Source organism: Myiozetetes cayanensis, unplaced genomic scaffold, assembly GCF_022539395.1.
Source record: "Myiozetetes cayanensis isolate MyiCay16 unplaced genomic scaffold, myiCay2020 scf6-25, whole genome shotgun sequence".
NCBI classification, from domain to species: Eukaryota; Metazoa; Chordata; class Aves; order Passeriformes; family Tyrannidae; genus Myiozetetes; species Myiozetetes cayanensis.
This window is the reverse complement of record NW_026087853.1, coordinates 43,527,075-43,541,240: the sequence shown is the minus strand read 5'-3', so window position 1 is coordinate 43,541,240 and position 14,166 is coordinate 43,527,075. Positions and strand designations below refer to the sequence as shown.

At 37.2% G+C, this 14,166-nt stretch overlaps 1 protein-coding gene across 1 annotated transcript in view; it reads right to left on the bottom strand.

Annotated features, from left to right (window-relative positions):
- CPT1A (carnitine palmitoyltransferase 1A) overlaps positions 1-14,166 on the bottom strand; it is a 36,409-nt gene that overhangs the window by 18,942 nt on the left and 3,301 nt on the right. Inside the window, 6 exon segments of the mRNA XM_050337018.1 lie at positions 548-649; positions 3,839-4,010; positions 4,408-4,547; positions 5,463-5,617; positions 5,759-5,837; positions 11,274-11,430. Coding sequence (XP_050192975.1) covers positions 548-649; positions 3,839-4,010; positions 4,408-4,547; positions 5,463-5,603 — 555 coding nt within the window. The 5' untranslated portion in view covers positions 5,604-5,617; positions 5,759-5,837; positions 11,274-11,430.

Sequence of the window (14,166 nt, the reverse complement as noted above, 5' to 3'; positions counted from 1 at the left end):
TTCTAAACGTCTGCTGCAAATTTCAAAACATAAGATACTTTTCCAGACATTTGTCAGCAAACCACAAGTGGAAGAGGTTACTTTTCTAAAGATACATTTTCCACTGAAGAGGGGAAGATATACTGCTTCTTCAGTAGTACATAGCAGACAGATATTTTTTTCATCTCTGAAAATGAAACCTTCAGTTTCTGTGACATACTGTCATACTCACACACTTTGCTGTAAGGCTGTGTGTCATAACACACACCTTTACCTGTTCAGCCTGTGGAAGATAAGAGTGGTATGCTCCAAAACCCTGGAAATCACACTTTGTGGCACAGTCTTACAACAACTGACTTCATGCCATCCAATATGAATTACACTGGCTTCAAACTGTCACCAGTTGCAGAGGTTTGTCACAGCCTTTATTTTAATATCTATGCAGAAGTTTGAATCCATTACACAATATTAATACAACCATGCAATACTTCTATGAGACATGGCAACCCCCCCCATCTAAATATGGATCCAATGTTACTGAATAAAATAAATCAGTGAATGTACACACCCTATTGACTGTGTCTTTAACAGCTGGAACTGGCAATCGTGGTAAAGATGTCTGGAAACTGTATAACATGGGCTTACGTCCTGAGAACAGTTTTACAAGGGTCTGAAGAAAAGAAAAAAATAAACACCACAAATTATTAGGTGCAGCAAAAGAAAAATGACAGAGTAAAAGTGTAATGTAACTCAGTTTCAGTGGTAAATTATATTGTACTAAATTTAGGAAACTAACATATTTATCACTGTATCACAAATAAAAAGGGCATTGACAGAAACTAACTTCCCAAAGGTTAAACAACATGTCAGTGAAAGACAAAGATAGTTATAGTAATTCCTGACTTTCCAGTGAATTTTCTTGTCATTAGACAATACTGCTGCTTATGTATGGCATATCTTGATGTCAGTAGGAAATAAAGACAGTTATTTAGCACTTCTTTTCTTCATATATTTTCCTCTGTAAAGATTAAAAAAACAAGTCTACCAGATGATCTTTTACTATACTACATAGTAGATACTACAAATATACCTGTATTGCACTTCAAAACAGGAATCAAGACTGTCACTCAGCCAAGGTTTCTAGGTAACTATAGCCACCTTCAAAAATACTGATTATGCTTTGGTATCATGGTTTAGCATTTTCCAAAATTACAGCTCAACATCAATAAGAGGATTGATATTACAGGGAATTAATTCAAGCATTAAGTGTATCTCAACTAGTCTACCACATGATTTGAACATATCAAACTGTGCAAGCATGCCAGTGTTATATTCAGCGCTTGTGTTACAACCCAAAACAAAAAAGCCAGACATGACTTAGCTTCAGATATTACAACACCTTCTGTGTTCCACAGGAGACAAAAAACAGAAGCAGCATTTCTGCCTACATCTACTTTTCAGTTGCAGCACACAGTAGGCTGAAAGTCTAAACCATGCAAATCCTAAATTACACATGGATTTTGTAATCCTAAATTACAAGGATTTTGACAGTGTCACCCTACTTCAGCATGAAAGTGAGGTTAAGTGTTATTCCAGCAATCCAGTGGAACCTTTATTGTGAAAGTATAATCTCAGTCCAATATATTATGTCATATATTGTATATGAGCCAACAGACTAAAGACAGAAGAAAACAGAGGATGTAATTTCACTATCAAATTCTAAAAACTTCCCCCTTCTGTCAACTGACCCTGTTAAACTGACAAAACTATTAGTTAAAATGTAGAGTGTTTCTTCCCTCTCAATTTCCTTGATCAGCACTGCTAGATGAGGTTATTTTATGCAGCACAAAACTCTTAAGAATTGCAGAGTATCACCAGCAAGAAAGACCTCCCTGCAAATGGGTCTGTGTCAGAGCCATCAGATGTACATGGATGCACCACAGTGATCAGCCCAATAAAATCTATTTGTACTTCGTGACAAGATAAATTTGAAACCAGGTGGGAAAGAAAAAGCTCAGCTTTCCATATGAAAATCTAATTGCATACATGGAGACAATTTTATTCCAGAACTCTTAAGCCAGAAAAGGCTAAAGTTATCTTCAGACAGAGAATACCTGCTCAACTGACAAAAATCAGCAAACAAATTTCACAGTATTTACCTCTTAAGTAAACTTGTAGTAGAAAATTTATAAAGTTTGAGACTGTTAAATTGATCTGACAGACACACACACTTCATTACATCTGATTTCATACACAGATACAGCAAATAATGTCATTCTAGCATATGTTGCATCTGTCCACATATGATTACTATTTTTTAATTAATTAAAATAATTTAATTAATTTTTTAAAACTACAACTAATAATTGGATTTTCCCCTTACCACTGGTACAGGAAATTTGACTTTAGAAGATGAAATATGTTCATTAGAATTGTCACCAGACTTCCAACCAGCCTGAAAAATCACGCTGTACTGTGACTGAAATCAGAGCTCAGGTTTCTGATTGGCATGACTATTTGAACAGAAAACAGCATCATATAAATTATTATAAAAATCTGGAAAGCTAAGGTAGATGGAGCTGTTTTACTAGTAAGATCAGTCTTCTCTTTTATTTGGCCTAGTTAAAGAGAATAAGATCTTAAAATAAATCTTCATAGTAAGTATAAATGAGACTGCTGGGCATACACCTTTAGCGTTCTGTATTCTAAAAACATATATATACACAACAAAATATATATGCAACAGATATGATAGGAGAAATTTATAAATTCAATATGCAACAAAGCATGGTAAGTAGCATTACAGTTCATACTCTTTTAAGGTCGATAAGGCAATATTAAGAGCTTTAAAATATCTATCTGGTAGGACATGCTGAAAACCAAGGCAGCTAAAGCTTCAAGCAATTGACAGAAAACCTTACCATTTAGAGCCTCTGGACTGTACAAATTCAAGTCACGAGGCTGATAGCGCTTCCAGGAGAAACCATCAGTTAGAAATTTCATTTGTAACAGAAAAACATTAAATTCTATTTCAGTGTACCATTCTGGATACCTGTCCTTGAACATATTTCATAGTAAATCATGACATGTGCTTTGTTTAACACACATCAGTTAATTTTTGTGGCTGCAGAGACTAATTTTGTCACAGTATGGTACTTCAGTTATTTCTACAACCATACTGGCAAAACTGAGTTGAAACAACTTAGACCAAGTAGCAAAACCCCACTTCATCTCTTGCAGCACCTATATCTACATTTCCTATCACGTCATTTAAGAATCCTTTTCCAAAGCACCACAATAAGCCACAGGAGACATAGCACTCTCATCTTGCCCCTATAGGAAAACTGCATAACAAGCCACCTCCACATTACACTTCTTCTCTAACTTGTTTTGGAGGCATACCAGTAAATCAATTGAAAGCACATTCAGTATTATTTTCTTCAAGCATAAGAATAATTTTATATAATGGATGACCAGAAATCCTAACATTTCAACAAAGAATTGGGGTAGCACTTTCTGTGAAGACAAGATTCTTTGGTGCTGCAGGCCAAATTTTTGCACACAGAGAAAAAGTAGGTATTTCAGTCACACGGTCCCAAGGCATTGGCAAATTTAGAAGTTATTCTTGAAGTGTTTACTCTTCTTTCTATAAGGCCACAATAAATAGTTTAATTACAGCATTAGAAGGGTGACTGGCCATTATTATTATTAGAAGGGTGACTTAGTAGAAATAGCTACCTAACAGCCTCCTGTCCCATGACAGAGAAAACACAAGTAGGGAAAAAAAAATACAAGATCTTCTTTTAGAATACAAATCAGACAGAAGTTAAGATAAAACAGGAAGACAACATATCCTTACCATCCAAAACTTGGTGCCTGTAGTAAGCTTGCCATGTTCAGAGAATATCCAACCATGATAGGAAAGCAGCATTTTCAGAGAGTAGCGCATTGTGACAATAAGGGCAACCCACAGCCCTGTGCCAAAAAGTACTCCACTCACGATGTTCTGTGTTTGGTTTGACATGTAGCCACTATTTAAAACAAAAGCCAGCATATGCCAGTTTGAGTCTGTTTAAGTTCCAAAGAGAAGCTGATATTGCAGACCTAAGTTTAATGGTACTACAGGCAGGCATTGCACAAGCTTTATGCCTGCTTTTTCATAAGCTTATTTCCAAACACCTTTTCATGCATCAAGATCAAAGGCCACAAAAGATGCCAAATGTGCTTCCCAAGTACTCAGAAAACAATGAAGTAATACTGGTATAACAACCTACCTATTTCATACCCTTATACATCTGTCTCTTTGGCTTACCCTGTCACAACCATACTATCCCAAAACTGATACATTTTATCAGGAATAGCTTTAACAGTAGCTGCAAATAAAACTGATTTCCCTTTAAAGGAACAGTAACTTTTCTGTCTACTTACGTTGTGTCAAGTGTTCTGTTGATTTTAGCTATAATTCCTAAGGAAGGATCAATTTTGGCATACATTGTTGACATCACACCCACAACTACAATAAGCCAGCTAGATGGGCTAGCAGGATAAACGCCGGTGATAATTCCATTCTGGAAAGAAAAGCCTTCACATAATTTTTTCATACCAAAGTGGTTGACTTCATATTACCATGGAAAGACATTTAAGTAATTTAGTTTTAACAAGTAGTTAAGCTTATCCAAGGAGTTCTTACATATGCTTATCTCAGGAGTAGGGAATGGATTTAGTTAAGTTTGACTACCACAGAAAATTGTCACAATAATATCAAGAATTAAAGGAACTTTTAAGTTCCCTTACTGAACAAGACACTGAGAATCAGAATCAAGACTTTTTCTTTTACAATTTAAATGGTCCTTCTCATAGTTAGCTTTATAAGAAAATTGTACTAAGGCTGTTGTAGATTGCTACTTACAAAACAGATACTTATCATTTATAATCTCATGAACAAAACAATAAGTTCACAAGGATCTATATCAAATACCTCATCAGAAACAATACTACTTAGCATAAGTTGTAAAAGATAGATGCTCAGGTAACTTTTCGAAAACTGCAAACCTTGTCCTTAATTTGCAAATTTGATTTTAGATATTCTTTGCCAAAATACAGAGTGTAGTCTTGTACCTCTAAGAGATATGACATTAAAAATCACCACTAGTTTTATTTTTGACTTATGCTAAAAGAATATATAATTACATGATGCATATGTAGAGAATGAAGTAAACTAAAGCTATTATTAATTCCTACATGTTTCATCTTGCTTCCCCAGAATACATCAAAAACATGTACTCTTTCAGTCTTTACAGCATCACCCAATACTATTATCCTTGGTATCCCTCGGATTAACTAAAACCTACACAAGTCTTTCACAATGAGGAACTTCATTTGCCATAAAGGAAAAAAAGAAAGTTTTGCCCAACAAAACTTCAATAAATCTAGAAAGCACTAAATAACCCTCAAGTTTGGTGGACTTGACTAATTTAGCATACCTTGAATCTGATGAACTTTTTCTTCCATGAATAGACACCAGATAGGTATATTTGTTTGAGTGCCTCATGGCTCATTCGCAGGTCAATCCCATCTGGAGTTACTGTAAATTGAAAAGCTACTGCCTGATGAGCTTCCGCCATTTTCACAGAGAGTTCTGCCAAAAACAAAGTTAAAAAATAAATCATTCCTTCTTGTTCAATAGAACTAGGAGCTAGTCCATTTCTAGAAAGATATATTCTACACTGTAATTTTGGGTAAGATTTCCAAGTAGGAAAAATTTACATACAGTACTTGCCTCTTCCTTACAGACTATGCTTGCACTTCGGTCTGACTGTCCGGTATGTTAATTAAGGTATCTCTTCTATCCACCACAGCTGAAAATGGAAGCAAAACACTCCTGTAACTCAGGCATTTTGGCAGCACCACAGCAAGCTGAATATTGAGCATACACACAATACCAGAAAAAAAAAGAAAAAAAAAAAAAAAAGAGCAGAGTAGAGAAAGTCATAATATTTGGAAGTAGCATATCACGGCTACAGAGTATCCCCCTCTTAATGATAAAGGTGATTTAGCAAATGGGGGTTTTGTCATCATTTTGAAACAAAAGATATCTAAAGTTTTCAGCTCACCTAGCAAATCAAAGCTGCTTCTGGCCATACCTTTCACCGAAATTTTTTTCATATCTTAATTTCAAGGTGATTACTCACAGAGATAAGACACTATATAGTCCCTGTCTCTCCGAGTTCTGACTGGCATATAACTGCAACAATCAAAATTATGCAGAGTAGAGGAAATTCTGATAGACTGTCATCCCCTATTGAATGGCATGTGAGTACTAACCAACGTAGTTTAGCTGGGCACTTCAAAAGCAGTTTATTATGACTGTAGTGCTGCTCCTCTAGTCTGTAAATTTTCAACTATGTCAAAGTCATCTGAAGTACAAAGAACAGGTGCAAAGGTGCATGAGCAGACAACTAGGGAACATAAGTCCTGGGAATGCAGCAGTAACAGTAGGCTTAGGAAACAAATGCATAATAAATAAAAGAGAAGGAGTACTAGGCAGATATGAACAAGGTAAGTGCTGCTACACATCATCTAGTAAGGTTGCTGACCAACAGGCAGGGACTGCAATATTTAAAGTGCCTATCCCTAGAGCAGCCTACAACGATCCACCTCTGATATTCAAACACTGCTACAGTGGCTGATGGCAGTTCACAGATCTCCCAAATCCATCAGCCACTGCTCAAGTTTTAGAAGCTGTGTTCTGAGCAAATCAGGCTTCTGTGTTTTCAGAGGGGTAGCTAAAGCTCATAGTATCCTAGAGATAGTATGCAATTTGATCTGAGTACAGCATCAGATTAGGACAACAAAGAACCCAAATCAGCTTTGAAGACCAGTTTTAAAAGCTTTAAAACAAGCCCTGTATGCCCTAGTAACAACTGCAATTCGTAGTACTTAATGACTCAGCCACTAACAACTTATAAGGGCCCTGCTGCAGGCAAGTATGAGGAAGTCAAAGTCAGCTGTCCATTCATTCATTTAAATTGTTCATCACCAGCTGACGTTGAGACCAAAACTGCAACAGAGCAATAAAACAAAGACAGGCAGCTGTAATACACAGTATAACCTGGGCTCAATGGGGGTTGCAAAAGGGGAAAGTATTCAAAGTTAAGAATTTATCATATGTTTAATGGTACTATTAAGACTAAGATCAAACAAAACCCCAACAAACACATACAACCATATCCGCATACAGAGAATCAGGCACCTGGATTTGTTTCAAGAAGGGCCAACAGGTTCTGCTGTTCACTCACAAAATTTTTTATTTTGGAATGCCAGTGTCTTACTTAAGTACCAGATCCACCAGTTTCTGTTACCCTTCACCTCCCCTGTGACTTTTCAGTTTGGAAATTTGTAATTTATCTCCTCTCTGTTTCTGAAAGGAAAGAATTTCAGGAACCCTTTTATTTTTAGGCACATGCTTTTCTACTGTCCAAGGCATAAAAATACTATAAATAGCATTAATTGTGAACAGTCAACCTGACATTTTAATTAATTAAAATTTAGCATGCTCATAAAATTAAATATGCTTCAGTAAGGAAAATATTCCTCATTCCCCAATAGAAAAATATGAATCCAGCAAGAATTAATCCTGAATCAAGTAAACAAATACACTCTAGTTTTAGGACTGTACTGCTTAACATGTGAAACAATAAAACGGCCTGTTTCTTTTCATATTCGTTTTCTTTACTTAAGAAAACCATAAGCCTTTAAGAGCGCCCTGAATTATGATGGCTGAATACCAAAGGCTTCCTGAAGTCTCTTTCTCTGAACACTTGTTTTCCTCCTTCAAGGCCAATTTAATCATAAGCCGCTGTACACTTCCCCTCTGCTGCATTCCTCCGCTACCACGTGCTTGCAAGCAAAGTAGGTAAAAGGGCACAGGCCGGAGGCGCATGCCTTAGACTTTTAAACTTGACTTGCCACTGTTCCTAAGGCAGCACCCACATCAATCAGCTAACACACACTGAAACAATAGCTGCTTCTAACTTCAGGCATTTTAATCTGCAACACATTTCTGTACGGCATACACTAATTAACTTCGTTCCCAGCAGAGAGCCATAAACAACAGCCTTCAACTTTCTCTGCAGTTTGACCAAGTCTTAGTCAAAGAGGAAAAAAAATCCAGCACAATAATTTCTAAAAGTAATCTGAAATGGCTATTTTCATTCCTTTCAGTGTCCTCCAGTAATAATAACATATCTGCAAAAAACACATGACTGCCCCTTAAAATTTGGTTTATTGATCGTTTGGGGTTTTTTTTCTGTTTATTTATGGAAGAAAGCTGCCTGTTTCCTTGCTCTTATCTGGTTTTACTTCAATTCAAACGTGCTGTAACAGCTGCATATGTTTCTCCTCTTCCTTTTTCATACCTCTGCTTGAGCCAAACAAAACTTAGCACAATTTTTTTTCCATTGTTGTAAGCAAGTACTGCTATGTTGGATGTCACTTTTAAGTAATGAAAACACAGAGCTCACTAGAAAGCCTAAGTCATGGTGATGGTCTGAAGAACTATGCTGCTACACCTACTGTGCATAAAGCATCCTCAGACTGCTATTTTTGCAGTTTCAGGACATTTACACTACAAAGCCTGACGTTTAACTCACAGACCTTATGACTTCAGGACCTTATGACACTGAATTGTCTGTGTTAGGGCTTACATGTTCCTACAGCCACAGCAGGAGATAAGAGCCTCAGCTCTGGGAAATCTGAAGCTAAGAGAGGCCCCATGTGCAGGACGCTTCCATTTAAGTCAGGCATGCAAGAAGTAACTCCTGGTTTGTAATGTCTCTCTGAATCACACAATACAGAACACAATGTCTAAAAGACAGTGAAAGAATTACCATGTGGGTTTTAAAATGCACCAAGCCACAATACAGAAGTTAAATGTATTATGGAACGCTGCACAAAACAAGGTATTAATTCCTGAAGCGGTCACTTTTGGAAACGCTACTGAGTAGGAATCTTTTTGTGTTTCTGTAGATTTCATAAGCTTTACATGGATAAAATGATAGTGCTAAGAAGAGTTAAGTCACCACCTATAGTTCATAAAAAGCAACTCCTCTGCTTTAAGACGATGTCATCTCTTATCTCAGAACTCATCTTAAACACTTGCTTCCCATACATTGCTTGCCTCATGCAATCCACTTTTCCCTCCCATTTCCTCTTCCTCTGTAACAGAGAAAACCCTGTCATTTCTCCATGTCAGAACTTCAAACTTCCAATGAAAATACACATATTATTTAAATGTAGTTTTCACATCTATAGGTCGTTTTCTTGAAAAAGAAGTAAGTTAATAGGGAGGAAAACTGGAGAGAAGTCTTGCTCACGTGATCCAGAACAGCTAAAACCTTGATGACAGACTTAATTCTATGACTGTCACTTGCAAGTTACCTCAACAATTTAGTTTGACCCTCCCCTCACAGATTTTTAGCATCTATTTACGGATTAGCTTTCACATGCAGGGCAACTGCCAGTGACCAAACCAAGTTCACAAATCAATTGTCTCCAATTATTCTACTCTGACAATCAAGGACTGACAGTTTTCTTCAAAGAGCAATGGCTGCTGCATACAGTTTCTCTGAGTACTCTGCTACAAACCACCACACACAGGTTTCATACTGTCAGAGCTCTCAAACAGACGTCTTTGGCACCCAAACCGCAGTGTTCATAGATGGTGGGTAGACTTGCAGCAGTACTTGTATGATGTTGAATTCTGTATGAATTCTGAATTCAGAATTACCTATATGATGGCAGTTCTGAATTCAGAATTACCTGGAAGTTCTCATAACCTCATGCAGATGCAAGGTACCATCAATAAAGCAATGAGAAGCATCTTATCACATAGGCTCTGTTTTCTGACTCCTGTCAAGTTCCTATGAGGCAAGCTTAGAAGTAAAATAAAAAAACAAAACAACAAACCACAACAGAACCCTCCCCCAAGGAACTTTTCATTCATTCATAAAAATAAACTTACAACTTCAAATTTTAGCTTAGCACTCAGGTTTCAAAAAGAAATAGGGACTGCTGAGAAGAAAAGTATGATACTAAACCATTTTAAGTTATATTGCTTAAGGAAGCTTTCAAGATGGGAAGTGAAGTATCTGATGAAAGTACATTAAACCCAATTTTAATTAGCAAACATACTTAGAAACTGTATTAAAATTTCCATTTAAAGCTAGACACCTTAAACTTTAGGAAGGTCTTGGAAAATCAAGCAAGTACCCCAAACTCTTGGTCTGACCCCAAAACAGTTTATTTCAAAGCGAAAAGCAGGGCAGGGAGGGAATCTACTTCTATTAACATGCAAAGCAGTAAGAGTTACTGTTTGAATGTTAAAAGCAGCCATAGAGAACTGGAAAATAATTCTGGAGTTCTCACAAGTTCTCATAAAACTTCAACTCTAAAACCTGTTTAAAAATTGAAAATGTTTAAGAAGTTTTATCCAGTATTTTAGTGCACACAGGTAAGATCTCCCTTCAGAAGGTGAGCTTGCTACAGCTTTTGGAAGAAAACAAACACTGAAAAGGTTTATTTTGTATGTTTATTTGACAAAATAATTTGACGCTTTAGGGTAGATCACTGAATTCCAAGAGTCTGAGGACAGACTTAATGAAATCAGAGCCAGTACTAAAAAACTAGAACATATGTGTTTGTGCAGAGGCAGTGACCAAATATGTTATCTCAGCTGTGTAAGCTATCACTATGGAAATCTGCATTTTCTACTCTCCTAAAAAAACCAAAAATATGAATGCATTTTGTTTTATACAAATCAGTAAATAACTGCTTATGCTCAAAGCTATAGATTTCATACCAGATACCAAATTAAAAACAGAATTCCAAGCACTGAGATATCTATCCCATCTCCTCATGCATTACTCTGAATTTCTTTTCAGATTTCAATTATGGATGGCCATACCAGTCCAAGCCTTCAGTCCCTCCAATACAAAATAATTCAGACTACTCTATGGTAGCTGACTTTGCCTGTGTAATGTGTTTGCAATGAAATGATATGAAGTGAAGCACAACAAAGACAGTGCCAACATCCTCAAGTTAACTTGCTAGCATGTTAGTTTACTTCCATACTTTTCCACCAGCTACAGTTTAATGGCAATGCTGACCTATACAGCCATCCCAGAAGTGGATGCAAATCTATGGATAATCAAGGTTGCTTGAATTATTTTTGCTTTTGTTGAAAAACATTCATATAAACAAGGTTCTCAAAACCAAAAAGTGTATCAAATACTTACATCACACAGCAGGGTCTCTTATTACACAAATGTAAAGGGTTAGAGTCTTCCAAAATATTCTGTAATTGTAGTTGTCTTTGTAACCTTCATCAAGTGTGGCTTCACTTGTCTGAATTCTGAAGAGGTTCTGAAGTCTCTCAATCTGACAGCCTTTCAGCTGTTTGATGCAAAAGCAGAAGCTGTCAAATATATTGAAAAGTTTGAAGGTGGCAAAAAAGAAAAAAACAAGAAACTGCAAATGGATTTACAAGTACAGGGGTTGAAACTGAGAGCAGTAGCTGATAAACCAAAGGTTTTCACTGCCACGCAGATGGACCTTGACAGGCTGGAGAAACAGGTAGGCTGAAACCTTGTTAAACTCAACAAGGAGAAGTGCAAAGTCCTGCATCTGGGGCAGAGTAACCCACACATTGCTACACACCAGAGGCTGACTGGTTGGAAAGCAAAGCTGCAGCAAGCTGCACATGAGCCAGAAGGGTGCCCTTGAAGCTAAAGCAGGTAACAGAATTCTAGGGGGCATTAGGAGGACTGTTGCCACCAAGTTGAGGGATGTGACTCTTCCCTTCTAGTCAGTGCTGGTGATGCCCCATCTTGAGAACTGGGTCCAGTTCTGCGCTTCCCAATGAGAGAAATGAAACTCTTGGAGAGAGTTCAGTGAAGAGCCGCTAAGAGGATTAAGGACTTGAACCATCAATCCTGCTTTTTTATACAGTTCTAACACAGCAGAGATACTTTATGAAATTTAACATAGGAGTTTTTGTAAGAGACTTGCTTCAAAAACTTAACTCATAGAGCACTAAGGCCTGAACAAGAAATCCCGTGCTTCAGTTGTTTTAAATGAACATCATACTTTGAAATTCAAATTGGTAGTACCAGTCAAATATTCAGAAAGTTTTCTGCAGCTGACAAACATGTGCTAATACTCTGGAGGATAAAAGAAGCTGGACTTTGCAGAATGCACTTTTCAGAAGATGATTCATCTCAGTCTTTCAGCATTATTCCAGCAACTTTTCCCTCACTATAAAGCACCAGTGCATCATTACACATGACTTTAAAATGCATGTTGGCATTTTAAACACCACTATGTTGTCCAACAAAAGTCTGCTAGTCTGAAGGCAGCAGGTAGATTTCTGGAGCTGACCTAAGTGCCACATATCTCACTGTGGTATGGTGGGAAAGGCTACAAACTCCTAATAAAAAATAAGGCTGAAATTTAATGTTATGTGTATATCCCTATCTAGACAAAACATTGACTGTTCCAATCAAATGAAAAATGCCTGTATTATCAATAACAAAACTGACATGACTTCAGTAAACTGTTTTCATGGAGTATGCTACAAATGCAACAGTTTCAGGCAGTAAAGCATGTGCAATACAGCAGCATCCAGCACTGACTCAGTAACTCAAGGTGCCATCCACTCATATGTCAGGCAGTGGAGGAGAGGCAGTCACTCACATAAATGCCAAAATTCTGCTCTAATGCAAGAGGCTTGATTAAATAAGAAAGCTAACCAGAGAATGCCAAAAGGATAACAAAAATGCTTTTGGTACTCCTGGTGCTTTTTTGATGCATAGTCAAACAAAATTAAAACTAAGCCTTAAGAAAAAGCATTCAGTTTAATGGAAATGTAAACAAACATCAAATTTGTCTGGAGTTTTATGACTTTCAAAGGAAACTTAGGTTTGGATCTACAAAACCTTCAGTAAACAGTATAAAATACGCAGCTCAAACATTTAAACATATGACCAAAAAGACTGCCTAGTGTCTCTCATATCTGTTTCTTGGATATTCTATTAGTTAATGCCATCTTCACGCATACTGCCCTTCTGCAAAAAGGTATCGAGATACCAAAGCCTCAGAAAGAACAGAGTTTATTCGTAGCTCATGTGACATTCCACAAGGTGCTGACTTTTGAACTTACTATAAAGATTAACGAGACACAGTCATTCACTTGAGAACTTCAATTTCTAAATAGCTTCCTTACCTACTGACCTTCAATAATATCTAATCAGGCTTCAACATATAAGACAACATGGATACTTGCTGCTCTCAATTCTTCCCAATAACTCAGCTATCTTACAATGACTAATCATATTTCATAGACACAAAATCATTGAGAAATCTGAGGAGTGAAGCCAAACAATTTCCATGTAAACTTAGTCATGTGGATTAAATTTACTCAATAGGGCTTCTCAGGTGAACCTAATGACTATGGCATAGAAAAAAAACAGAAACCAAAGAATCACTCTCCTTTAAAAGCTCGATTAGCATAGCATTCAATCAATCAGATCACTTGATCTGATGAAAACAAAGTTAAACTGACAAGTGTTCTCATGCCACTTTAATTGTGGCAAGTTCTCTTATTTGCTTATTGCTCATCAGTGGCTCCAACCCTTCCCACCCTCACCTACACCTGACAGCTGCGGTCTCTTGGAATTGCAAACGTCTCTAAGGATTTCCCACATCTAAAAAATGAACAAATGCTGTGGTTCAAGACAAGGTGGAGAACTAAATACATGTATTTTCCCAGGTACAGCAAAAGACACCCACAGCAGACAGTTTGAAATCAGAACAGCTAAGAAGTCTGCAGCAACTTGCTGTCCCACTGACAGCTTGTGTCCTGGCCTCAGCAGTTCTCCAAGATCACCTGCAGGTGAATATTCATTACCCTCTGCAGGTATCTCCCTTGGAATCTTGGGCCCATTTCTTTATCCCTCTCCCAAGTGGTAAACTGGTGCAACAGGTATATGTGGATGCAGGGGATTCACAAACAGACCAAAGAATGAAACACAAAGAATTCTTCCTTAAAAGCCAGTTTGAGATCAATTTGTCACATACAAATCTTCTGTCCCAGAAGCTCACTGCAGCTGGGATCTTGAGTAAGTTAGGACA